Source organism: Balearica regulorum, chromosome 6 (genome assembly GCF_011004875.1).
Source record: "Balearica regulorum gibbericeps isolate bBalReg1 chromosome 6, bBalReg1.pri, whole genome shotgun sequence".
In the NCBI taxonomy this organism is placed as follows: domain Eukaryota; kingdom Metazoa; phylum Chordata; class Aves; order Gruiformes; family Gruidae; genus Balearica; species Balearica regulorum.
The window spans coordinates 32,684,180-32,711,992 of NC_046189.1; the positions used below are offsets into that span (position 1 = coordinate 32,684,180).

Sequence of the window (27,813 nt, forward strand, 5' to 3'; positions counted from 1 at the left end):
GAACTGTGAATAACCACCAGCTGCAGGTTATAATTCTTATAGTTTATATCCTATTTCTGAAAGTGATCTGTAGTCAATCAGGAGGATATTTAAGTGGCCTCATATATTAAAATCTAAGACTTCTAATTATTTAGCCAAATTTGGTATTCTTAGACACAGCTGGATTGCCTCTGACAGCTTATCACCTTGAGAAGAGTTAACTTCATATTATGAGGTATCCTGGAGGGATATAATGCACAGAGGTCTGTGCATTACTAGCTGTTAAAACAGTCCCTTTGTATTTTAGGAACAATTTATGGTAAGATAACAGCTTTTTCTTACCTTCTCTGCACACTGAAAAGCCTTAAAACACATAAAGGAGGATCACTTAAATAGAAAGGAGGTTCATTTCTTTGAAGGGTGATGTCTGCCACTGGAGAATGGAGAAACATGACTAGTTTCCATTGGGATGACCAGGAAATACTGGAGGAGAAAGGAGGAAAGAGGATACTGCTGTAGAAAAAAAAGAGATCAACTCTGGTTAATCACCATTTTTTCTGAACACTTACTCCATCTTCACTAGACATTGAAATTTAACTGATGGATTAAGAATTAATCTATGCTTGATTTAACCTAAACTGTGAATTATGAACTGTGAATGCTTTCACTGTAAACTGTGAGAATGTTTTTGTCATGGTCATGTTAAGAAACATGCTCAAGTCTTAGTGTGCCTCTTAAAAGATCAACTGCTTTCCTCAAACTTGCAGAAGAAAAAAAGCAATGTGTACATATTTAAGCAGTTGTTTGTAGTCAGAGAAGCTCTGCAGATATCCAGACCTGCATTCTGAACAATCCCTTGCTGATTAGACACTTAGCAGAAACTTAACAGCTTTTTATTTCTTGGAAGTAAGCAGAGATAGCATGTAGCTAGTATAATACAGGCTATTCTGTGGCTTTTTTTTCAGCCTACTTTCCCATTTTCTGTCTCGCTGGGCTTTTTACAGTGTGTCTACACTGATCTCCTCTCTCTGGAATAAACAACTTTTCTTAGGGCTTTTAAGTATGTCTGGAAAGAAGTATGGCTCCTAGGAATGTAGTATGCATTGCTGCATTTTCCATGCCTTTTAGTATAGAAGATATGTTCTTTTCAGCACAAATAGCCTGGACCACTCTTCAATTCACTATGAATAAAACCAATTTTGTCTGCTGTCCAGCTTGCCCACAAGAAAGTAGGAGATATCTCAGCTGAAAGGTGATATGCTGAGAAATCTCCTTTCCTAGGGAATACACCCTGAGGATTACAGGTCTCTCAGGAGGCTCTGGAGTTCATCGCCCAAACCCAAGCACCCTTTTGCCAAGAGAGCTGTGGATTGTATTAAACCCCTGAACAGCTAATGAAATCTGTTTGGACATTTTCTTTGTGGACAGTAACTGTGTTCATCTTCCCTTTCATTAAAAATCTCAAGTCTAAGATTCATAGTCAAGTCTGAGACTTAGTGACTTACCCACAAAAATTCAAGGACAGGTCATAACTAAAAAAACAGAGAATTCGGTCATGAGGACTTTTCACATTTTATTTGAAAACAGTGGGCTGTAAATTAATTACCAAACTATTTACATGGTAGTACTGTGGTTTTCTGGTCTTTCACACCTGGACAAAATGAGCAGGTACATGGCTGGGGTATGGTCACAGTGACTGTCTTTGACATATGTGGCATTACTGGTGGTTCTCTTCTCTGTGCATAACAAGTTGCTGACCCCACTGAACATAAGTACATGTAGCTAGGACATAGGAGGCCTCACGCATTAACAGGATAATTAGTGCCAAACCACGGACTTCGTAAAACTACTTTTATCCCAGAATAAGGGTTTTATTAAGTGCTTTCAGCTTCATTTTCTCCATGTGTTTTTGAACCTTCTCTCTGAGCTCGTTGTTTTGGGGTTGAAAATGTCCATCTGGATGGTTGTGCGGGTCTCTGCAAGAAGTTTAAAAAATCATTTGTATTTATAATAGCCAGGGGAGCTACTTAGGAATGCTGACAAAAACAAAGGAAGCAACACACATAATTTCTTTCATTTTTATAATGAACACAGAGGGTATTCCATTACTGATGCAGAACTGGAAAATGAGTGAAACTGCGAAAACATTCACTCTTGGCTTGGCCAATTAGGAAAGCTAACTGACTGATCGGTAAGCAGTAAACTAGATAGAATTTTACATTTTATCTATGAAGGAGCATATGCTATAATGGCCAGAACAAGAACAGCCACATGAAAAACTGCCTTAAGGATAAAATGCTGAAATGCTGCACAGGAGCAATGTGTGCTCTGTCATCTAGTGAAACACCACCCCATTGATAACAACGAAGAACCTTCCAGTGACAAAAGAAAGGACTGGGACTCCATTGTTTGTAAATAAATTTTTGCTCCCCTCTTTACAAAGCCAAAAAAATAGGGAAGCTTCCAACAAGTAAATATCAATACCTAGAGGTATTTAATATAGAAAAGTATTTTCATTTTTGAAGAAAACATCTAAAACTTCAAAAAGAAAGAACATTATGGTTATAAAACTACTTACCCAGCAAAAGCACCATCCAACACTGTATCACTGTGGAGAAAAAGGTCACTCTTTAGTTACACAAGCTATCCCAAATCCCCATGTTCTGACGAGCAGTTTCATAGAATGCAAAAAGTGGCACTGAGTCAGACACACCTGCGTTTTTACAGGAAATTATTTTCAATCAATGCTGTAGTAATGACAATACAGCAACCAGTGTTTTGTCAGAGAGCTCATAATAGGCAGCACTGTTTTAAAGTTGCACAGGATTTGAATGTCAATCAAATAATTTCCCTCTAAAAGTAAGGAAAATGAAACATTCAAATCTCTTCATGGCTCTGAAAGTTTCAGGCTATTCTGCACATCCTGACATCAAAGGCACATCATGACTACTTTTTTTAAAGAGAGGGAACTGTTGGACAGAAAGATTAATTCACCTGCTCCAAGCCACACAAGATACCTGTGAAAACACAGGGTTAGAATTCAGCACAATCTTGTGTGTTGCTCTGCAATCACTTATCCTACCCATACTGCCTGCAGCTCAAGTCCACCGCCCTCTGTGTCCCACTTCCCAGCACATACACATCCTTGCATCCTTCCTGCAACCTCACATACCCCCAAGTTTCACACAGTGCGTTCACTGCTGCTTTCAGGTCCACAGAACTGCTGGGCAGTTCTGAAATGCTGTTCTGAAACCATGGTGGTAACCATCAAGCCCATCAGAGATCCATTTGGCCCTCAGAGTTTTCCTTGTCCTCAGGTTCCCCCTCAAGGTTTCTCTGCTGAGCTGCAAACGCAGGACATTGGCCTGACAACACTGGAGGAAAAAGGCAGAATTTGGCCCTTACAGTAGCCAGGTTACAACATTTTAGGGAGTAGGTAGTTCTGTGGTTATGAATACAAGTTATTTTACATGCTGTGCTGTATGCCTAAAACACCATGTGTGTTGGGGAAGGACAGCAAATGTGACTCACTCCTAGGAAGAGACTATGAAAAAAGCACCATGCCAGGGGGAAATTCTAAGGACTCATTCTTCTGCCAGCACTAATAAATTCCTAACCTAAAGAGTCACTAAAAAGGAAATACCACTGGTCCAAGAACATTGAATATCTCTGCAAAGGCAATAAAACTGCCTCAAGTGTTAGATCATATTGATAAAACTGAAGTCAGACATCCATGCCAGTGTGTCACATCCAGAGCTGCTTTCTGAAGTCCGATCCAGAGATTGCATTTGCAGTGCAAATTTGCTCAAAGTACCAGAGCTGCATCCCACTCATGATGGAGCCTCTAGACTCAGTATAACTTTCTACATAATTCTGTTTTTGTCTTCAGATGTTTGTCTTCAGATTTGCCCCATTCCTCTCCCCTAATTTCAAATTATACCTACCTGTCATCTTTTGCTGATTTCTCTTTGCCTTCTTCTGAGAGTGCCTGCCCAATTTGTGGAAATTCAGCTCTCACCATCTCTGGAGTAAGAATCATTTTGAACTCGGTTTCATCTGTCTCACTAAAAATTAGTAAGAACAATCAGGCTTTATCCTTTTGAAAGTATTTTTTTAGCCAACAAAAAAAAATATTATGTTTTATGCTAGTGGGACTGTGTGCTTTTGCCTTTGAGGATCTCTTGGGACTCTCAGGTTTAGACATATCCATACAAGTGGTTAAGACATAATCAATCACACTGAATACAAAATAGAGGAGAAACTTACTGGTCAATTATATTCTCCCTGTCTCTCTCAAGTAAGTCACACAGCATTGGTGGTACATCTCTTGGAAGCATATCTAAACTGTAAGGATCCCTGCGATGGAAATGGTATTAGTTAAAAAGATGGACAGAGAGTAACCGCACTCAATGCTTATATTTTGAAGCTTCAGAGTAGTCGTAATTACAATGAAGATGATGTACTTTTAAATATTCCTGGAAAATCTGAGTACATCAGAAACTGCTGTGATATGAGGCAACGTGAGCCTGAGAGATGTTGGCTACCTCTGGGTACAGGTGCCCATATGTTAAAGGTTTTACCATTCATACTTCTGCAGGACAGACAGAGTTTGTACCTCCAAGGTCTTCTGGCACTGAATAAAAAAACATTCAGAAGACATGTTATCTAAAGTCCAGACTGGAACTCTCCTTCCAGGGTTAGATATTTCCTCTAATGACACTGTTCTTAACCCACTGTTCAAGGAGGTCAGTAAGGGTTTTCCCCATTGGTTTTAGATTTCTGAGCAGCAATTAATTCCACCCGTAGGCCTCCTTTTATCTGTGGGACTAGTTACTGGTCAATGTAGTTACAGACAGCAGAAACTGGTGCAGGGTAGAAGTACTGTATATTCAAATTCTTTCTTACCTAGGTGTTGTACTTGTCAGTGTGGGAGTGCTAGAAAAAGTGGAATACACCACTGGCAAGAATCTTCTCCATTCCATTACTTCACAAATCACTTCCTGAAATGACAAGTGCTACAGCAATCACACCTCTAACACATAATGCAGTGGAGAGAGAGGCTTGCAGGACAGAACATCTGACTTCTTCGCTGAGAATTGAATCTGGGGAGCTGTGGTTCTCCATATTTAAAAGATGCTTCCTCCATTGCAAGGTCATGAAAATACAATGGACAATGAGAAGAAGGAAAGAGCAGAGAAATATTCAGGGATAAATAAGAAACATGGATAAAGCCTAACAAGAACAAATTATTCTGACCCATGTACTGACTATTTAGGTGCATGTACAATTTGTATTTGAAAACGTCTTCTATCTAGGATGACTCTTCATGTTTCTTTTTGATTCCTTGGAGCAAATTCTTAGCAGGAAAATACTCAAGCCAGGTACTCGTACAATAAACCCAAAAGGCCATACCTTGTGATGCAGAAATTTCTTTTGTGTGACTGGAATACTGGATCCTTGTGGGCATTCCTTGGTAAAGGTATATTTTGGATGAGGACAAAGATGATATTCAATATTTGTTTCAGAATAGGCCAAAGGAGGTAAAACTGGAACTAATCCTGGAGTAGGGTTCTAAAAACAAAGAAGAGATTATTTTGAAAAATAATTCTGAGCACCATAAAGAACTAAATGGATGAAAATTCAGTTCTTACAATTAATGTAGTCTCCCCAGATTCACACCTTTGTGTCATTGTGACTGTTCTGTTCGATGTGACCCATTTCTTCCCCTCATCACAGACCCATAATCTGCCTGGCTCTCTGCTGTCTAAAATACAGCAATTTAAGTGTTGTTTCCAAGTTTGGAAGAAAGAACTATTGCCTGATTACTCAAAAATCCATTGCTGAATCTCTGGACACCTCAGAATCCAAGAATGCGAACTGGCCTTGCTGTGGTGGAAGCTAGTGAGCATTTTGCCACCTATTTCACTGCACCAGCATCTGTTTCTGAATAAAGTCTAATGCTGGGTAGTGTGGGATCAGGCTGTGCCTGGCTCTTACATTGCCATGACAGAGGCATGAAAGATATACACAGAGGATCTCATCAGTAAGTTCACCGGAATCCTGGTCATATGCAGTGAGGACAAATCTATACTACATATGTTATGCTAAGACCACCAGACTAGCACACTGGACTCTGGGCATTGCAGCTAAGTAATGCTGAAAGACAGAGCCACCCAAGTCAGGCACGGTGCCATGCTGGCTTGGAGATGCTGCCTGTACCCACGCGCAGCACTTCACTGAGCTAACATCTGTCTCTGCCTGCTCAGAGACACCTCAGGGACCTCCAGGCTGTGCAGCACTGCGTGGAAAATACCTTCTGTTGTTGGTGCCAAGTAGCACAATCTACATGACAATTAAGTAACATAAAATCTTCCTATGCATGTGGTTGTGATTTTTTGAATCTCTGTGCTTAATAATTTGGAAATGTGGTTTTGGGATGCTATGTGAACTGCTGGAAACTCTAAGGCAGCAGGACATGATGTGAGCACAGAGATTGACTTCTCTTTTCGCAGTTTACCTAAGGATCAGGCAGAACTGCATTTCCCTAGCTGAACAGAAGGGAAAGACTGCACCTGTCCCACCTACCTGGGCAAGAGCATGAGGTTATAGGATTGTTACGCCAAGATCATGGCTTTACTTCTAACATCCATATGGGGAAACAAACAGAGAAGAAGGGAGGGGCCCTGTGGTGTTCCAGGGAATCCTGGGATCAGTGACCATTTGTGGAGTGTAAGACTGGAAGGGTGTCCAGTTCTCTGCCATCACTGGCAACTTTGCCTTATCATCCCTTGCCTAAACTGATCAAATTCCCCCTTAAAGTGAAATGGTGCCTTTTTCAGTGGGATAAGCTCTGTGACTCCTACATACCAGGGCTTGCACCTTGAAGGATTATTCTCACTCTGGATAGTCATATATACCAATCTTAGTAAGAGAATTGCCCACCGATTCCACATCAGGCTTCTGATTAAAGAAACGCATTTTCCCCTCCTTTCTTAAACTCTTTCTGGAAGTCAACTTCTACTTACAAAAATGCGAAGTGGGTTGCTCTCTGTAGGGTAGACTAAAGCTTGGGGAGGAACCAGTTTTAAGAGGCTGATATTCCTTTCTGCTGCTTCTTCTGGGGATGTTTTGTGAAAATCCACACTCTGGGAGATCAGGTTAAGTTGCCCCTCTGGGGAAGAAACTACTTGAACCAACTCATCCTTGAAAAACACAGACATCAAAGGTTTTCAGAGTGTAGTAAGCCTTTTAGTATAAAATGTTGAGACAAAAATAATCAAATAATTGTAGAAATGTAGAATTGGGAGTGACTTCAGCAAAATTTGTACTTGAAATTACTTGTTACCTGGGCTCCCTGCCTCAGTGGTCGGGAAAGTTTTCGAGGTTTGTAACTTGTGGCTGCATGGTGTGTACAAAATGGCTGATACTTCATAATGCTGAAATGCTGAGGAACCTAAGTATAAAAGAAAAAGCGGTGTGCTGCAGGAAAATACAACAATCACTTTTGATTAACTTATAGATGGAATGGAACATGGTAAAAGATACTTGGATCACTACTCTGGAACAGGGTATACAACCAAAACTTTGAGAAGCCACACTGCACCAAGACAAGCTGAATGAATCCATAAAGGAGTATTTCCATTCATTTTTCTATGAAAGATAATGGATTTAACAGTTTCTTGATCAAATATATTGAATTTAACGGGGTGGAGAGAAGCTATGTTAAGTAATATATGTAACATTGCTAGATGAACCAATGTGTAATAAGGGGGAAAGATACTACAAGTTGTTACACCACCTGAAAAAAAAAAGAAGTGGACATTGAGCCAAAATCTATATTGATTTGAACCCGAGGAAATATTTTACTTTGATGGGGTGCAGAATTTGATTTTTTGCTATTCAGAAACTGGAAAGAAAATGGTTTAGAAGTCAGGAGAACAAGATGTTTCTGTACTCATAAAGTTGAAAAAACATTATATATTTCAAGAATGAGATGTTTGCATTTCCTATGCAGGAATGAAGGAACTAAGCATGTAGAACTGGATACCAAATAAACAGATGACTTCCACTACTTTCTAAAAGGAAGGACACTTTTATAATGTCACTTCTATAAAAATCAAAGGAAAAACTGTGTGGCATGCAGGGCTTGCAGTATCCTCATTCAGAGAAGGATTTTGTTGTTTGACATAAAATCATTTCAGCTGAGGTGATTCATCTCTCTCTCTGGAGAGAGGGGACTATTGCTGACTATAAGCTTATTCCTTATGGAAACAGGTAAGATTTGTTTTTAATAAAAGCATGCTGATCACACAGCCATATTAAGGTAACATTTCTACTGGGCTGCACAATGGAGTCACTGAATCAGGCAGGAAACATATTTAACTGGAAGACAGAAACATGATACAGCTGAGGGAGCTGTACTGACTCACCTTCAAGTCATAAAAAGGAAGAATGTGTCTGACTTTCACATCTACAGGTTCGATAGGAACTAGGCCAAGAGCATCAGGTGCCTGAAAGAAAACCATATTTAAAACCCAGTAATATGGTGTGCATTTTGTTTTTCATTGGCAGCAATCCATCAGCACAGCTACTTGAAAACATATGGAACAGCTACTTGAAAACGTATGGAAATAATTATGCAAACATTTTGTTTGATATTTCTCCTGTCCTTTCTTGGACTTTGGCATTCCAGTTACTTTTCATTTATTTTCTTCCGCAAAATCATGGATGTTAACTAACTCTGATCATTAATGTATTACTCAGAATTTTAGAATGCAATTAAGAGAATGCAAAGATAATTTTTTTTATCATTTTCAGCAGCACCCTTAGCATATCTGAAGTCCTAATTAATTTGTGGGAACCCCAGAACATCAGTCACATTGTGAAATTTTAATAAAGGCAGTACCAGGCCTGGGGCCAATGACTTCAACAAAATTCTGTCTTGAGTGTTGGCCACCATTTTAGTTACTATACCTACCAAATCACGGTGAAATTCACAGGAACTGGAAAAGGGGAGTTCAAAAGGCAATATACGATCTTCAGATATCCTGGAAGAAATGCCCTTACATTCTTCACTTCTCTCTGGTTTGCTGAAACTCCTGCTTTCTATCATGAATGGAAAGCAAATACTAAGATTTTGTAATATATCGTAATACACTGTTTCAAAAATAGAATCAAACCACAAAATATATTTAACATCTTCCTAAGGCAGGTTGTGTTTAGTCATTTAATATAAAAAGTAGGGTAATATTTCCTAAAGGCTTTAAATGCCACATCTACAAGACAGCAGGCACAATACCTTGACTAGCAGACAGATCTAATTTCCTCTTTTCTAAAATGACATTACAGCCCCCTCATTCCAGCGTGGTCCTCTATCTCATTCCGATCAGCAAGGCAGAGACAAGTCAGAAGACCTCTCTTACACTAACTGCCTTCTACTTGAAGCACCCCTGCAGCTCCTGCAAACTGGGAGTTAAAACTGCCTATTTGCAGAAGCAGCAAAAAGCCGGATATGGAAATGTGTTTCAGCAGTTGTCAAATTGGGTGTGTATGAGGGAGTGGGAAATAAGAGACACAAATTCTCTTCTGTCCCCAGTATACCCAGTTGTGACTCTCATCCAAGGCCAGTTTCCTTCTATGACTGTTAAAGTGGCTTTTCCGGGCCAGTACTTTCATGTCACTGTAAAGAAAAGTGATTTCTTGAAAGCACTTGTATGAGAAAATGATAAGGAGGAAAACTCAACCCAGTACCGGACACCTAGCCATGTATCTCATGGTTCCTACCATCCTACCATTTCACTCAATTCAGATATCTTGCCTTCATCACACTCAGGTGTCTTTCCCTCTTCCATCCCCATGCGATAAGCTCCTCCTATCCGATGTCTTTAACCTCTTGGGCACCACCTGATCTGTTTACCTACCTGTGTTTTTCATATAGTCCCATCTGCCCTTTCCTTGTTCCTCAGGCCTATAAGTAGAATCATAGAATGGTTTGGGTTGGAAGGCACCTTTAAAGATTATCTAGTCCAACCCTTCTGACAGGGCAGAGACATCTATCACTAGATCAGGTTGCTCAAAGCCCCATCCAACCTGACCTTGAACACTTCCAATGATGGAGCATTCACAACTTTTGCTCCGTTATTAAGTAGATAAGCTGCAGGGCTCCTAAGAAGAATTAATCACACTTTTTAAAATCTGGCAAATAATGTGCATGAAAAATAGATGTATTTTGACTATAGCCATTTCTACCCTGTCATACTTCTCTTTTTGCTTGAAGACTCCTTTGTAGGGACTCTGTCTCTACATTTACATGTCAGTATATATGTAACGCACCTGACACACTGCAGTACATCCTGAATTATCATCATTCATGGCCAAAATATCAATTTGTTCTACTCCTTACCAGACACAGAGCCTTCCTCCAAACCTTTGGCTTCTCTGGTTAGCCCACGGAACAGAAGCAGTAAGCGATTTAGCCGAATCTGAACCACAATCTGAGAGAATGATTTTAAAGTTTTATATTAAGCCGAACACTCTACGATTTACAGCCATAGACATATAGGTACATTACAACTGTATTTATTCTACAGCGCTCACTCATACATCTCTATTCTCTATTTCAGAATTTTTACTATAGTATTCTGTTCAGGAGGGAGAAAATGGGGAAGGAGAGATGTAGAACTGATCTCAGCTCTACACTACGCTACACAACAAAAACAGTTCAAACCTTCATTTAGTCTTACACATTAATGAGACTTTTTTTTTTGCTAGGTCCTAATCCTTCTGCTGTGTCTGCTGGCATATACAGATTTAACAATGGGTAAACAGTCAGTTGATTAGGGCCACAATGAACACTTGTAGCTATATGAATGAGAAGAATAAGTAATAAGCTTCCAGACTGGGTGGGATCTTAGGAGGGCTAGTTCAACCTCCTGCTCCAAGCAAGGTCAGCAATGAGATCAGACCAGGTTGCTCAGGGTTTTATCCAGTCTGGTCTTCAAAACATCCAAGGATATAGACTGTACAACCTCTCTGGGCAACCTGCTGCAATGACTGACTGTCCTCATGATGAAAAAGGTTTTCCTTATATACAGTCTATACCTCTCTTATTTGAATTTATGCCCATTGCTTCCCATGTTCCCACCAAGAACTGTTGCAAAGATCCTGGCTCCATCATCAATAATGTCCTCAGAAGTGCTGGAAGGTGCTGCCCTCTCCCCCCACTTTCCCTCTCCAGGCTGAGTAAGTGTCTCCTCACAGAGTCTCCTCACAGAGTGCTCCAGAGCCTGACCATCTTGGTGGCTCTACAATGAACTCACTCCAGCTTATGTTCGTCTTGTACTAGGAGCCTAAAACTGGGCACGGTATCTGAGATGCATTTTGAAATCTCTTTTTTGTGCAAAAGTATTTTTTTAAAAAATCTAAATTCATCTGCATTTGTTTAGTATTGATTGCAATACTAAGCACCAGCAGAAGCACCAGCTGAATACAAAATTTACTCCAGATCCTTATTTCCTGGTGAAGTAGGGACATATTTATCAAAGAAATCCCTGGCTAGCTGTGAAGACTCCTTACATGCTCATTTGCGTGTTCTTTTGTGCCATTTCCAAGGCATCATGCCATCACTCTGCATTCTGGTTGTTCATGTTACCTTGTATGCTGCTTGTTGGAATTTCCTCAACATCCTGTTTCTGTTGTCCCAAGGGTCATTATGGAGCAAGTCAAATGTGGGATGGACACTTGGACACTGCATGGTGTTTTTTAAAAAAAGAAAAGGAAAAGAAAAAGGACACCCTTTTTACAACTAGACAAGGGAGGGATTTCCTCCAGCCCAAGCCATTCCTTGGCCTGAATCCATATGTTATTTCCAAACACTAAGTCAAATTAAAACATTAAGTCAAATGAAAACATTCACAGTACTGGCATTTAACCAGAAGCCTTCACTGCAGGGCTTAAGAGGAGGTAATCACCAAATATTTGTAGATGCAGTACAGGGAATGCAGAGATAAGGTAGCATGGTCTGCATCCACACATAAATGACAACCATATACTACGACTCAAATGCAATACATGTGCAATCAGATAGTGGAGAGAATGGACTAAGTCTCTACTGCGCACACACTTAATCCTGCACAGACCTGAAGTTGGAATAACTGTAAGGGCTCAAACCAGAGGCCCAACAAAACCAATATCCTGTCTCCAACAATGGCTGATAGCACATATGCACAGAAGGGTGAAAGACCAGAGTAAACTAAGTGATAATTCCCCAGAATAACCTCCCCACACCTAGTGATCTCTGGCTCTTGAGACAGAGGTGGTGTGTCCATATCTAACGCCTTAAATTGTTTTATTTGAATGCTCTTTGAACGAACACAAGTAAATTTGTTTCCTGATGCATTAATCTCCTCTTCAGTTTTCAATTGATGTGACAAAAGAATGTGGCACTAGAAGAAACTCCAGCGGCCCCAGAGTACAGTACCTCTCAAAAGGAGGGCAGCCACTCAACCAACATTTAGATTAGGAAGGTCCTCAGAACACCAACTCCACACAACCCCATGCCATGCCTCACCAAACAATTTTCAGCACTTTCTAACAGATGTAAGAATATAGTAAAAGACCAACTCCCACAGCTATTATGTTCCTCTAGAAGGCAGCAGCAAGGATCCTTTATGTTGCTAACATTCAAAGTTCCTTCAGTAGTGGGGTATCTATTAAACAAAGCTCCCAATAATGCTAGGAAATGGATCTTAGGAAGTACCTCACACCACAGAGAAGGACAAAAAAATCTAAGTACCAGAAAGGTTCCTGTCAATCTGACCTGCAGGTAAAGGTTGTAAATCTTGTAATACGCTTAACGTTATGTTTAGGCATGAGAAAGTTACTGCTGAGAGAACTTTCAGAAACAAGCAATGCGAATCTCAGGTTAGGCCTGCAGATTTCCACTTGTCTCTCATACTAGATCATCTACTGTACTAAAAGTAAAATGGGAAATAAGACACTGACACAGAAATGAGAATATTAGGAGGAAAAGTATTCGGTGCCAAATATCTATGGCTGTTTGTTAGCTTAGTAGGTGACAATAGCAGGTGATAATAACATATAAACAAACCTGGTCAGCAAACCGGGTAACACGTCTGAAAGTAACTTCTACTTCGTTCCTTTGAAACTCCTGTTCTATGATAGGATCTCCTCTTTGGATCTAATTTGTCAGCAGGAAGAACAATCACATTAGTACAAGCATCCAGTGAATTATTTTCTCCTTTACAATTAGTGGAACTCACTTATATTGTAACATTTTGGAGGTGCTTGACAAAACACAGACTTCATTCCCTTCTAGTGAGTGACTATTGGGACTCTTGAGCAAGTCAAAGTAAATGTCATTTTGGGCTTGAGTTTCAGTCAGATCCCCACCCTAATGAAACACAGTTTGCTTTGCATAGCCAGAATCAGCCAGGGGTTACAGAACCAACACCATAAGTTAGCACCTGAACAGATCTTCCGTGACAACAGCGCTACAGAAATTTCCTGCAGTTTTCCCATGTTCTGTGAACATCTCTGGCATGGTTTCCAATGGTGTCAGCTCTTTAATCTGTCCATGTGTGAAACAGTTTACTACTGATATAACTTCACTTCTTTGAGACCCTCTCAAAGTGCTCAGGCATGCTGGATGAATACCAGTGCTTCTTTTCATTGTGCCTCTTCCATCCCAGTCCTACTTACCTGTTGTTTCATTTCCAGGATACTATTATGTCTTAAACAAAGACCTGGGGGTTATTTTGCCGAGTGAAATTCCCATGATTGTCTTGTACTGAGGTTCTAGTTAGTACAATGGAAGACAGACCAGTTAAAGGTCTCCAGGACAGCCACTCCCAGGCTGTGTAACATAGTGGACACTTGAGCAAATGATAGAGGTATAATAAATACTCTGTGAGGTCTAATGATGCTCAAGATGAACAAATTGACAGCATGAGTAAAAATATGCCTCCATCAGAAAGTCATGGGGGCAACTGTGAAACCAGCCAGAGATCTCCATAGCCCCTGTGGCCAACAGGTAAGTAAATAAATGTTTCTAAACAAAGTTAACATACATCTAACTCAGTGATACAACAGTCTCACAATTTAGATCATCTTTTTACTCACTCCTCCTTTGTTAGTATTAAATATGTTTGAATTACTTCACAGTGCCTAATTCAGAGTATAAATTAAGCCTTTACCCTATCTAGAAATAATTTTACTCGCATAAACAGCTCCTTGGAAGTCAGTGGGATGTCAGGAGCTACTTAAATACCCAGGAGGCAGGATAAGAGGGACAAGCCCCACCTGTCCCTGAGGGCTGTGCCACATGGGGAAAAATATTTCCTGCTACCAAGTATTGCTGCTGTTACCTCCATGGAAGATGACCCGCAGTCTGGGGTGACTGGAAGAAACCAACGAGGGAGGATGAAGGTGTAGAAGAACAACCTGATGATTTATCTCCCCATGGCTCTGTGTGAGAGTACTGACTGGGTGTAGCTCTTTAACTGTGAGCCATTCAGGACATCAGTTCTTCAGAGAGGTACAATATAAGCAGAAGGCTGGATGCAGCCACAGTGCTGACAGAATTATGCTGCAATGTTGCACTGTGACGTGGCTGGGTGGCTCAGTGCAAATCTGCGAGGCTGGGCAAATATCTAGTTACATTTCCATTAATAACTTATCTTTCCCTCTGTCTACCTCCAAGATAAAACCACCTCAGAAACAGTGATATACAGACATAATAAAAATACAACTGCAACAAGAAGTACAGCTGGTACAGGTTTGCAGTGATGTATGAAGAAAAACTGAAGATATAGAGAGCTTCATAAAATTCAGTAGTGCAATGCATAATCTGAAAGTATAAATTTGATTTTAATTCTATAGAAAAAACAGCAAAGACTAACCTTGTATTGCTCTTCTTCCCTCTGTCGGTTTTCAATAACCTCTTTTTTAAATTCCACAGATATTGGATCTTTGCCTTTATGAACTTGCCTGTATTTACGGTGAAAGCAAGAAAAATGCTTTACTTAACGCACAGTTTGCTTTATTTAAAGGCTAACAGACTTATTCTCCTCTTCCTAAGGTGTCTAGGGGTCCATAACATTCAACATATGAGCAGATTCAACGTATGAGCAGATCTGTGGATTGCAAATGAAACCATGGTGTGCTTACACACACGACTACGTGTTTTGCTTTACACCATTTGATGTACATGTGGAATTCTGTTCACTCCATTATATATTTTACCCTTGATTTATTGGCAACTGTGGCAAAAGCTTCCTTTGCCCTTAAGGGCACAAGATGAGATGCCTGAGAACAAGGTTAGGTGAACAAGGTTTTCAGCAGGTTTCTTTCTGAATGCAGCCATAACACAATCAAAGACTTCATTGGGTACTAGTATGGATTACTACTGAGACTGCTTTTAGGCAGAAGAGAAAAAAAAAAAAGAAAGTAAAACAACAGTAACTTAGTTGCAAAACAAACCAATCAGGACATGAAATGGCAGCATTATGCACTAATGGATATTGCATACATCATTCATAGAGAACTTACTTAGTTATGCAAACCCCAGTGTTGTTAATGTGGTTAATTAACACTTACCTCTTTAGATGATTTCCTTCCTCTTCCTGAATATTTTGTTTTACTTTTAGTTGAAATATGGCTTCCTTCATCTGTCTTATTTTTATCCCTTCATTGCCTTGGGAAAAGGCTGCAGGAATATCAGAAAGCTATATCACACCTCAAACTAGAATGAATTTTTAATCGGGAAATCCATCCATTATGATAACTGAACTCATTAATACATAAAGCTAAGGTGACATTTCTTATAGAAGCTACAGTCACGTCACCTCAGCAATTTTGAAGCTGACTTCCTCATCAGAAACCTACAAATAATGCTAAGATCAAGTTTATACTGCTTAATCACATTACCTTCTTTCAAGTCCTTAATCTTCAATTTGCCTGGTTCCTGATTCAAAACAGTAGCTACAGCATATGGATTTGACAAGTCTGTGGGGAATCTGAGGTTCTGGTATTCAATTATTTCCTACAAGATATAAGTTGATAGGAAGAAATAGAAACAAGACAGATGTTCAGCCCAGAAAAGTACTTGTGATTATTATCTCTTCACACCTTTACTTTTTGAATAGGCCTCGATTGTGGTTGGCTGAATTGGCCTCTTCTCCACACAATGGATTTTCCTGCAGATGCAGCTTTTTTCTCTGGACGCCTTCGCTGTTTGTTAAAATGTTCTTTTCTAGGTGTCAGAAGGACAGATATTGCTCTTTTAAGCACTCTGTAAATGGCATATAAGTCTAGTACATGCATATATACATTTAAATATACAAGGATACTGGAAATTTCTCTCCCAAATTACAACTGGAACCCAACTTTCTAATCTTCAGAGTTCACAAAAAATTAAGTACATCCCAAAAGACCTTATTGCTCAAAACCCCCTTTAACTTCCAAGGCCTCAGCAATAAGAATAACATAGAGCAGGCATAACAGAATCTGAGGATGCTCAACACTTCTTTAAGGATATATAACTTCTCATTATTCTTATTTTGGTACAGTTTCACTTCATACAGATTAAGGGCACTCTGAGTAAATGATGTAAGAGACCAGGTACATGTATTAACAGTTGAATTACATTAGTGCATTTTAAGTCTCCACAGACACAAATGCTTAAAATGGTTACAGCAAAATGGCATGAAATCCTATTACAGAGGATTTTTAACACTGGGCAAAAATATTCAAAGATCAGTCAGCCACACATACATTAGACCCAGATGTGGTGTCGAAGTTCCTGTGAATACACATACATAGGGTTTTGAGTGAAACTGTGAAATTCGTAACTGCATTGTCATTTGTGCTGTTCCATACTCAAATGGGGAATATTTCACAGTTACTTCCACTTTCCCATTGCCTGGAATGATTCCTGTGATTAGAAGAGAAAAACAGTAAGAGTCCATCTAACATGAGCCCACATAAGTATGCTGACATTAATTCTGGACTACACTTTTTTAAAACAATATTAATGTTTGAATGAATGGCAGTGGACATGGAAAATGTTTCAAAGTGTCTTTCAAGAACTATCCATTGCCAGATAATGGGAGATATCTCGCAATAGCATAGTGATTTGAGAGTAAGGCTATAATATTTCCTACTGTTGTGAAAATGATTGCCTGTTTATATGTAGAAATTCTTCACTTGCATCTGCCAGCCTTAAGTCTCTGGCACTTCCTGCTTTCATGAACAAGGCATTCTAAACATATTCCTCTGTGCTAGTCCAAGTTGGTGGAATCATCTGGATTTGATACATTACCTGTCTCTACCTGGTGTTACTTCCTTACTACCTATTATTTTCTCAAGCAATTTAACCACCCTTCATATCCCTAAACATTCAGTGCAATCCCAGGATACAGTCCCTGATGGTCCTAGGCATTTCTGCAACAAGGAATTTATTCAGCTCATCAGAAATATTAATTTCTCATCTCTGTAAAGTGACCATTGCCTGGTTTTCTGCATCCTGTAGTTTTAAACAACAGTTAATTTCATTGTGGGAGTGTGTGTGTGTGTGTGTGTAATTTGTTAGAGTATTTCATCATTACTGATCTCAGAGCTCAATGGCTTGAGTAGGAGCTGAAACTTCTTAGTGCTTTTCAGATGGCCTTCAGCACCTCCAAGTTTCTAGCTACCAAAGTTTCTGACTTAACTTTCACTGGGTTGATGTTTTTTTTCTGGGATATTTTTGTCCCCCTTTCTCTCAAGAACTAAGCCAACTTAGCAAGCATGAATTAGTTCCAGCCACTTTGTCTATGACCATGCAAAAACCCAAAAACTTCCTAACAAATTTTACTTCTCCCCAGTTTTACTCAATTGTAATACCGTTCCCTTCCTCCATTGATGTATCAAAAATTCTTTAAGTACAAAGTAAGCAAGAACATTACCCTGAAAGAATGACCCAAAACAAGGCAGCAGCATAGTTCACATTTGTGAAGCACACAGCTAATAGAATCCAACTACTACCTCTGAAGAATGAAAATCCATCCGACAAGACAGGGCAAATTCATACCATTGTACATACAGGAACAACAGCAACTTTTATTGAAGTGCATAAATAATCAGAGTTTAAATTCCAGTGTCACAAATGGCACTAAGCACCAGATTTATGAAGGCTTTTATTTATTTAGGTCTTTATGCATTTTCATGGAATTGACCAGACTGCCTAAGTGAATTATACAGCCAGGTCTCATTCACTTACACGTTTTTGTCAGAACACCTGGGCACTTACATGCTACTGCTGGCACCTGGTAAATGTAACAATGGTAGCAACTGACCTGCAAATAGTTACGTCTGTCCCAAGACAGAGTCCTCTCCAGCATTAGGCATGAAAATAGCCAAGCATACTGTAGCCTAAAGTCCCTGCCTCTTGTGGAGCCCATACACAGAGGTCTAGACTGAATCTAATATCCACTGCCGCCCCATGAAACACCTGCAGTGGTGTGTTTTGTGCCCATCACTGTAATGACTCCTGAAGCAACAGACACAGTCCTATCAAATTCTTCCAGAGCACTAGGGTAAAAACAGGTACGGGGATATGTTTGATAGAGCAGAGGTCACCTTTTATTTCCTCTGTGCCCCTAGTCAAGTAATACGATGCATACCTATTGCACAAAGACCAGTATGTGTTCCTTTAATGGGGCGGGAGACAGACAGTCCTTGGGGAAAGGTGTGATAAAGAGGTGAATGCTGGGCTCCCTGCCCCTCTCCTCTCCAAAGGCCATACTGGCAAAGGCAGCAGACAAAGGCTGGATGGACTGTTTGGGACGTCCCATATTTTGCCCAAGGTCTGTAGCTGGGCATTGACAAAAGAAATCTACCAGCCACAGAGGGCTGTTTGCCATGAGGCTGCATGTGGCTAATATTTATCAGCCTGCATTTACGTGGAAACATTCTGAGGCAAAGGCTTTTTCTGTACAACACTGAATACACTGTCACAAGTAACTACACTCAATAAATATGGATTTAATGTTTAGAATTTTAAATAAGTTCAATCTACCAAATGTTGGCTGGACAGTGAAGGCTCTATGAGGCTGAATAAAATCAATGTGGAATTCAAAGTCTATTGGACAGCTGCACTGCAACGGGATAACATACTCCTTACTGAAAAGAGAGAAAGGAAGAAAGAAATTAATGAAACTACAGTTGATCATCAATTACAAGCTGGAAAATCATATTATACACAACATGCACTGAATATATCTGTGTTCAGAGGGATGGGTTAATTATTAATGTGAAAAAATAGCCGTTCTTCGTTGTTCCAAAATAGCAAAATATTTCAGATCTTTCACTCAGTGAGGAAATGAGAGCTAAACCATGATTTGAGTGCTAGGTATTTTACATCTTGACTTACTTTCTCCTACCCACAGAGAATCTGATTACAGAAATATTTATAAAATTTACTTTTTAGAAGTTACTTATGTGTATGCTCACATTCTTGAAAACTACAATATCTAGCAAGTACAAACAATCCAAACTGGAGCAACAATAAACACAGAACCAGAAATCAACCTCCTCCCATGGCCCTCCTCGTGGAAGACAATGAGAAAAGACAGTGCAGTGTTGAAAATTCCAGCACATCAGAGTAACCAGACTTTAACCACTGTAGAGATAATGATGCCGTGGCCTGATTTTCATAAAAGCCCTTTATGTCTCACGCTGATAGTGCGAGGGGTATTAGCACACATCTTTGCAAGCTGTCTTGCTTTCGTATGCATTTATTTTTGTGTATCAAACTGAAATACGAAAGCATTGGTGTAACACCGTCCATCATCCTACAAATCAAGACCAATTTATCCAGGCTTATTTCTGGTTTTTGTAAACTGACTGAAATCCTATCCTGCTGATTAGCAAAGAATGCATGTTATACACAATTTTCCTTTGGAAAGTACATTTTGAAATGCCTAAGGAAATAAAGAATAATAGCAAAGTCCTTTTTTCTCTGCCTTAATATGACCTGTTCAGGAAGAAGATGTAACAGCAGATTGGGGAGGCAATTTATTTTAAGGAATAGTGCAGCTTCTACAGTAACCAAACTGTCTTAGAAACAAGACAATTATGCTGCCTGTTGCCTTATGGACCTTCTGTATCTAAGGAGAAAGCTCGGTGGTAGAATATATGTCTTATCCTACACTTGTGGAAATAAAAGGCATTTTTTCCATTGACCTCAGAGCACTATGGAGCCCATAGTCCCTTGGGTTCTGTACAGTACCAAGTATCTCAGAGAACTTTCATTTTTAGGAAAGTTTTTAATAGCCTAATGATGATAAATACTGGTAAAAATTAAGGTTTGAAACCATCAGTTTTCTCTTCAGGAACTCTTCCAAATTGCTTCAGGGGCATCTCTGAGCATCCCTGTTGTATTAAAAAAAATTCCTGTTATTTAAAATTGCATTTTGTATTCTGTCTAATCTCTTTTCTGTATTCTGAGAGTATGAAAATTCTTTATACCTCAGCACTTGTTATAAAAATGGAGCAAATAAACAGAATCACATCATGCCTAGAGGCACCCAGAAAGTCAGGAGTTATGTTCAGTCCTGTGATACAGCTGAAACATCACTTCTGACAGATTCACTAGAGTTTAACAGATTAAGGGGGATTAGAAAAACAAATAAACAAAAAGACACAAATGTTCATTCTACAATGCTAGGCTCAGTTTTACTGCAGAATTTTGCATTTTCCTTGTATATGCCTTGCCTATTCATATTTCTGTGCTTCAGTAAAATTTATGAGTTACTTCCAACGCACAGGCTAAGACAAAAACTAGCTGCTAAGACCTTCAGTTCCTAGAATTCACAGAAATCTTTACACTAACTTTACACCATAATTACAACTAATATAATCAATATACTACAGAACTAGACCCTAATCAAGAGGATCTTCCTTCTCCTTTTCCCCTTCCCAGTTCCTATTAACAATTATTACTGATTACTTCATGAGAACAGTCAGCGTTACATCTATGCTGCAGAGGAAGATGAAGTCTATACCATTTAGAGCTCCACATCAGAAGAGCACTTTAAATATTTTTAAATAGAAGAAGCAAATCTAATGACTGATCAATCTCTGGACTGAGATTAGCTATTTGCTGTCACACCTACCATTACCAGCTCAAAACTGCATTTCCAGAACCCTTCATCCTGAAAGGAAGATCTGTTCACTTAGGACTTACTAATGCTAAAAAGACTTAGTACTTGGAAGTGTACAGATTATGAACAGCAGCCATATTACTTCACCGTACAATGAATGGAGTCAGCACTAGTTTAATTAGCTGAAACCCCAGTTCCATCTACGTATATGTTTAGTTTGCACAGAATTTACTTTCCTGTGAATGTGCACCTGAAACAGTTCATATACAGAATTATTTTGCAGTCCATATGATAGCTGACTTCCTTAAAGCTTCCGAGATGTTAAGTTGTACAAATAGAGGAGAATGAGATTTTTCAGATTTTGTGCATGTCTCTCAAAATGTGGACAAATGTCTGTCCTTAACTCACCTCTTACCAACTGATACATCAGACAGATTTATAAATGATGGAAATTCTACAACATTCACAGCAGGGTAAGCATGCACAGGAATGACTAATGTATCTTCTCCCTGGAAAAAAAAAAAAAAAAAAAAGGAGGTAAATATTTATTTCTTACAATGAATAAATGTTATGGAAAGAAAAAGTTTCTGTAGTAGTTGGCCAGTAAGTGAGCATAAAACATCTTCAAGATGATCACTGTGTTGCACCTCAGGATATTGATATTCTACCTGCTTTCGGTATCCATCTGTCTTTCCATACTTTCGGCAACTACAGAGCTCCTTCAAGCCTACTAAGCTAAGACATTACGTCAGTGTGGCACAAAGACTGATCTGGCAAAGAGTAACAGAACAAGGAAGATATTCTACCCACAGCTCTGGGATGTTTAAAGGGAGAAAAATTTTAAATGTTTAGAATGAAATACTCCAATCCAGACTTACTGGGAATAAACCCATGTGGGTCTAGGAGATTATCTGTACCTTTATCATTATCATCATGTCCTAATAGTTGTTTTGGTCCATTACAACTGTAAATATATTTTATAATAAATCCTCACCTGACAGTGAATTCGGATGCAGTCATAGTAATACCGCCACTCATCAGGACAAAAATCAACAGTAACCACATATGACAAGCCAGGGACAAGCCGGTGCTAGAAAATGACCCAAAATAATATAGAACACATGTAAAAGCCGTTTATATGACACAAAACCAGTGCTGCATGCAAAGGGCAGTGTGAAGCCTTTCTGACACTTACTGTTTTGTTGTATTTGATCTGAAAATACTTTGTCTGGGGTGGTATTATGTGAAGGTTTATTACATCACCAGATATATTTATCAGTTTCTGCAGAATAAAAGAAAACAAAAACCACGAAACACTTTACAATATAAGAGGTCTATTGAGAATGCCAATTGTAGTTTTTGTGAGACTATCCATAGCAAAGAAGCTGTATTAAACAAGGAAGTAAAAATTTTTACTTTAGCAGAAATAATTCTGATTATGCTCTGAATTTAAAAGAAAATTATATAAACCTTGCATCCTGCATTTTTATTCTCTGGAACCAAGTCACAATTCCTTACCAGGCAATAACAGTCTTACTGTTGAATCAAATTCTGGTACTGTTTTGCTTATGTGCAAAAGGAACAAAAAATGAAACAACCTATTGACTTTGCTTTTACAGAGGTCTGAAACAACACAAATAATGTAATATTCCATGGTTTTGCTTTGGATCGCAAAGCAACAAACCTTTGGATGGTGACAGTTCAGCCTGTAAAGCCTCCTGCATCTTGTTTACTTTCATTATATCTGGAGAACCCAGTCCACCATAATCACCCAACCTCTGCATCAAAACGCTAACCACATGAATAAAGAAGGCAGACAAAGGGAAAGCAGAGAGAAGAAAAGGAAATACCCAAACTGTTCACAAGGAAAGGAAATCAAATCTATGCATGGAGTTTCTTTCCTTAGATTAAATTGCTCTTGGCAGAAGGCCAGAGGTGCTTTCAAAATTTTCCCACCAGTGAACGTGTTGGCAGACACAGTGACGGTCCAAGCACATTTTGAAAACAGTCCCTTATGGAGTTAAAACATTAACCCTTCATTCATGACATGCAAGTTACATATCAGTAACACTGCTCGCAGACATGGGAAAAAGAAAGGTAAAACAGAGACTGTAAAGAACAGCGAAGTACACACCATGGTACTTGTCTGATTTGTTACCACGAGGCTGTTGATTTTGAGTGCTGCTTTTTAGAGCACTCCATAGAGCAAAAGGCCTCATGACCACAAGCAGTCTGCTCAGCTTCTGTTATCCTTTTATGAGCCCCAAGAGGATCCCTGCTCTGACACTCACCAGTGTCTGTTGGTGATGTTTTCCAACTTTGTACCCTCCATAGTGTAACACAGCAGGCTCAGCCTGTACAACCTTGCTCCTTTCCAGTTCTGAATAAATCTCTACAGAGATAGATAATAAAACAGGGACAAAAGGAGACCAGGTGAAATCAACATGACTGTTACTTACATTGATTAAGTATATATATGTTGCACTCAATGTATTATATAAAAAAAATTGAGACAGAGATTATTTCTTCTGCTAAGCAGGCATGACTCTTTAAATGGAAAGTTAAGGTGGCATCTACTACCCCAGCAGAGCCATGATCCTGTCACCAGTTTATGTCTTGGAATCAACAAGCCACCTCAAAACTTCAGGGTCAAGCCAGGATCAGCACAGCCACTATTTCTTTCCTGACTACCTTTCCTATGATTTGGGCTCACAGGAAGATGCAATTTAAGCAGCAGGATGGGAGTTTTGCCTGTGTGTTGTGAAAAAAAATAATAGAGAAGTGCCTCCTAGGATTGCTCCAAGGTTGGAGAACAATCCGAGAGCAGAAACTTACTTGATTCCAGCAGGTGATTGGGGATAGCATGTCTTTTTTTAGGTTCCTCCACTAGGCTGCCCAGAAGGTCACTGGGTATTTTCTTGAAGGATGTCTTAGCAATCATGATTTCTGTGGTGGCTGATTGAACTATGTCCATGTTAGGACAGAAATGGAGTCTGAATGGTACTAAAATTCCTCAGCACCTGGAGGCAAATCAAAATAACATAATGATCGAAATGTATTCCCTTGCACTAGTAACATCTGATGCATAAAACTGCAAAAAAAAAACCAAACCAAAAAACAACTCTCATTTAGGAAAAGGAGTTACTTTTTTTTCCTACTGAAGTAGATTATATGTGCTGAGTACAAGGACAGAGTGATTCCAGGAAACCTTGCTCCCACCACAAGCCCTAGCATTTTGGGCATGTTCATCTGTTCTAGGGCATACTGGGGACACTTGGCTCTCAGGACTGCGTAAAACATCTCTCTCTCCCTTCACATCCCCCAGCACAGAGAAGGAGAGAAGGTTCTTCTGATAATTGCACTATCCAAACTGATTTCTGCAGACATGTTCTTCCAATCTCTCCTGAGCGTTTGGGTTGTCAACTTGCAGATTAATTTTTAATTTTTAAATATTAATATGAGGGATAAGAAAACTGGCATTTGAATCTTTTGTTTGGATAGCATCATCTGGGTTATTTGTTTAGTGAAGATAACTGTAAACCCAGAAGGCCACGGGTGTTCTAGATCCTGTGTTAAGTAAGCACAGTTATCAGAACATAAACTTCTCTAATGACAAGTGCAAATATTACACAATAATGGCACCAGACACAATCCACCCACAAGAAATTATCTTCATAAATATAGCACATAACCCTTGGCTCTCCTATGAACCAGAGAACTACATGGAGAAAAAGACAAGACACTTTCGGAAAAAGTATTGAGTTCAAAAGCCACGCTGGGTTTTTCAACCCTCAAGAAGGGGCGTGAAAACTCTCCATTTTTTATTTGTTCTTCATGAATGGGAATGTGGGTGCGCAGCTCAGGATGGTGCCACGTTAATATCAATTCACACTTCAACTCACCCGGTCCTAGACAATATAGACTTCTCTTGCCAGGCTTCAGTCCCAAGGCACTCCTGGAGCAGTGGCACAAAGGCTGATTAGCTGCTTGGACAACAGAGTTCGGTTATATAACTGGCTGAACGGCAGAGCCCAGAGGGTTGTGATAAGCGGCACAGAGTCTAGTTGGAGGCCGGTATCTAGTGGTGTGCCCCAAAGGTCAGGGCTTGGTCCAGTCTTATTCAATGTATTCATCGATGACCTGGACGAGGGGACAGAATGTACCCTCAGCAAATTCAGCCAGGAGGAGTGGCCGACACACCAGAAGGCTGTGCTGCTGTTCAGCGAGATCTTGACAGACTAGAGAACTGGGCAGAGAGGAACCATATGAACTTCAATAAGGGCAAGTGTAGGGCCCTGCACCTAGGGAAAAACAACCCCAGACACCAGTATAGGTTAGGGGTTGACCTGCTGGGAAGCAGCACTGCAGAGAAGGACCTGGAAGTCCTGGTGGACCACAAGCTCTCCATGAGCCATCAATGCGCCCTCGTGGCCAAGAAGGCCAATGGTATCTTGGGGTGTGTTAAGAAGAGTGTGACCAGCAGGTCGAGGGAGGTTATCTTCCCCCTCTACTCTGCCCTGGTGAGGCCACATCTGGAATGGTGTGTCCAGCTCTGGGCTCCCCAGTTCAAGACAGACAGGGAACTACTGGAGAGAGTTCAGCGGAGGGCTACAAAGACGATTAAGGGACTTGAGCATCTCTCGTATGAGGAAAAGCTGAGAGAGCTGGGTCTGTTTTCAGCCTGGAGAAGACTGAGAGGGGATCTGATCAGTGCTTATAAATATCTAAAGGGTGGATGTCTAGAGGAAGGGGCCAGACTCTTCTCAATGGTGCCCAGTGACAGGACAAGGGGCAATGGGACCAAACTGGGTCACAGGAAGTTCCATCTGCGTATGAGGAAAAACTTCTTTGCTCTGAGGGTGACCAAGCATTGGAACAGGCCGCCCAGAGAGGTTGTAGAGAATCCTTCTCTGGAGATATTCAAAACCCGCCTGGACGCAATCCTGTGCAACATGCTCTAAGTGATCCTGCTCTAGCAGGAGGGTTGGACTAGATGATCTCTAGAGGTCCCTTCCAACCCCTACCAATCTGTGAATCTGTGAATATGATCCACACTAGCGTAGCACTTTAAGACTCAACAGTACCAAAGTTGAATCATTAGTACCAGGAGCAGCATTGGGTTTGTTTCGTTGTTTTAACACTCTTATACTGGCTTGAATGACCTTAAGGAGCCCTAACCTAAAATTAACAGCAATCAATAAAAGTTTGAGGGAAGAAGGGCAGAGGGGAGCATCAAAGCAATGCCCAATGTACCTGGATCAGCACTTTTGAGGACTGAAGAGGTCCACCTCCCCCATTACATTTTATGGTCTCATCTGTGGTATTTGTCTGGTTTTCTAGTCTGCTTTAGATCTTTGAGGCAGAAGCTGAGAGGTGTTTCAAGCTCATAAAGTGCTGGTTTGATTTATGGCCTTGTGCAGTATTAAATAATAAATAAGCAAGAAGCTTAAAACAATGTGCTACCAGTACCCTGGCCTCAATAATATTTTCCACTCCATGGCTCCAAGTACAAATTTTCCACTTGCAACAGAAAATCTGTAAGAGGAACTGTATTATTGTGCAGAACAGTAAATTTCTTCTGAGGTAGTGAGACCAACCAAACACGGACCACAACATGCTAAAAAATTCTAAACATAAGGCTTACATTCTTTCCACTCGAGTTGTTCAACTTTAATCTATACAACTGCCATCCTCCTTCGCTTGCTCTGCATTCCCCCTCTCAGGAATACAAGTTTTGAAAAGCTGTAGACAGACTTATATTAGCAAAGGATTCCCAACGTAATCTTATCAGTAATTTAAAGTGACACTACCATCACCACTCACCAACTTTACTAACACACTGTAGTATTCCTCAAAAGGCTAATACAGGATGAATATTTACATGCCAAGATCCTGGAATTGCTGACTGATCTTCTTAAGTTTTCCAGGGTACCTGTGTCTACCCTTAACATGACTTCTTTTTTTTTTTTTTTTTTTTTTTTGAAAGCCACCAGTAGGAGAACTCTGGGGCTGTGAAATCCTGGTTCCCTTGGAGGCAATGGCAGAAACCACCCCAAATCCCCTCATGTCAGGGTATTACCCTTCTTCTCTCGGCACTTGGGCTTTCTAATCCCTTCGCGTCTCACAGAGCTCCTCGCACACCTCACCACCAGACGGGGATGCAGTTTAATGCCATCACATACCGCGTCAGACTTGCAAAGCATCAAAAGTGCTTTAGAAGCAACGGAAAACGTGCTTTTAAGGTCCGCTCAATATAATTAGGCTAGCAGAGTTTCTTGGCAGGCAGAAGGGCGTATAGCTCCACAACACGTACCCTGCCGGTGCCACATCCCCCTCAAGCTCCAGCCCGGTCGAGGGGAGCTGGACGTCCCGCCCCAACCCCTTTGGGGACAGCGACGCGACGCAGACGGAAACAAACACACGCATCCATGCACCCTCCCGGCCCAGAGGGAGCCCCTGCTAATCCCGCTCCTCCCCTCACAGCGGCTCCCGGCGCCCAGGGGCCCGACTGCCGGTTACCCCCCTCTGCGGCCCGGCCCGGCCCGGCACTCACCTCAGCGCCGCGGCGGGCCGCGGCGGTTGCTCCGCAACAGGGCAACCACCCCCCCATCCTCGGGGCCGGGCCGCACCATTCGCGGCTGGGGGGGGGGTGGTGGTGGTGGTGGTGGCGCTG

At 40.5% G+C, this 27,813-nt stretch overlaps 1 protein-coding gene across 1 annotated transcript; it reads right to left on the bottom strand.

Moving 5' to 3' along the window:
- Window positions 1-1,647: 1,647 nt before the first annotated feature.
- Window positions 1,648-27,777, bottom strand: CFAP221 (cilia and flagella associated protein 221). The gene is made up of 27 exons (XM_075755770.1): window positions 27,694-27,777; window positions 26,785-26,882; window positions 25,043-25,123; window positions 23,976-24,160; window positions 23,432-23,532; window positions 22,336-22,422; window positions 22,135-22,230; window positions 21,549-21,649; window positions 19,055-19,158; window positions 16,771-16,930; window positions 16,126-16,249; window positions 15,925-16,039; window positions 15,595-15,703; window positions 14,898-14,985; window positions 13,088-13,177; window positions 11,630-11,725; window positions 10,382-10,472; window positions 8,957-9,084; window positions 8,409-8,489; window positions 7,325-7,432; window positions 7,005-7,181; window positions 5,392-5,550; window positions 4,885-4,979; window positions 4,246-4,335; window positions 3,924-4,043; window positions 2,558-2,587; window positions 1,648-1,955 (listed from the first exon to the last, which is right to left on the bottom strand). The coding sequence occupies exons 4-27, from the start codon at window positions 24,112-24,114 to the stop codon at window positions 1,832-1,834; spliced, it is 2,613 nt and encodes an 870-aa protein (XP_075611885.1). The 5' UTR covers window positions 24,115-24,160; window positions 25,043-25,123; window positions 26,785-26,882; window positions 27,694-27,777; the 3' UTR covers window positions 1,648-1,831.
- Between the last annotated feature and the right edge of the window lie 36 nt (window positions 27,778-27,813).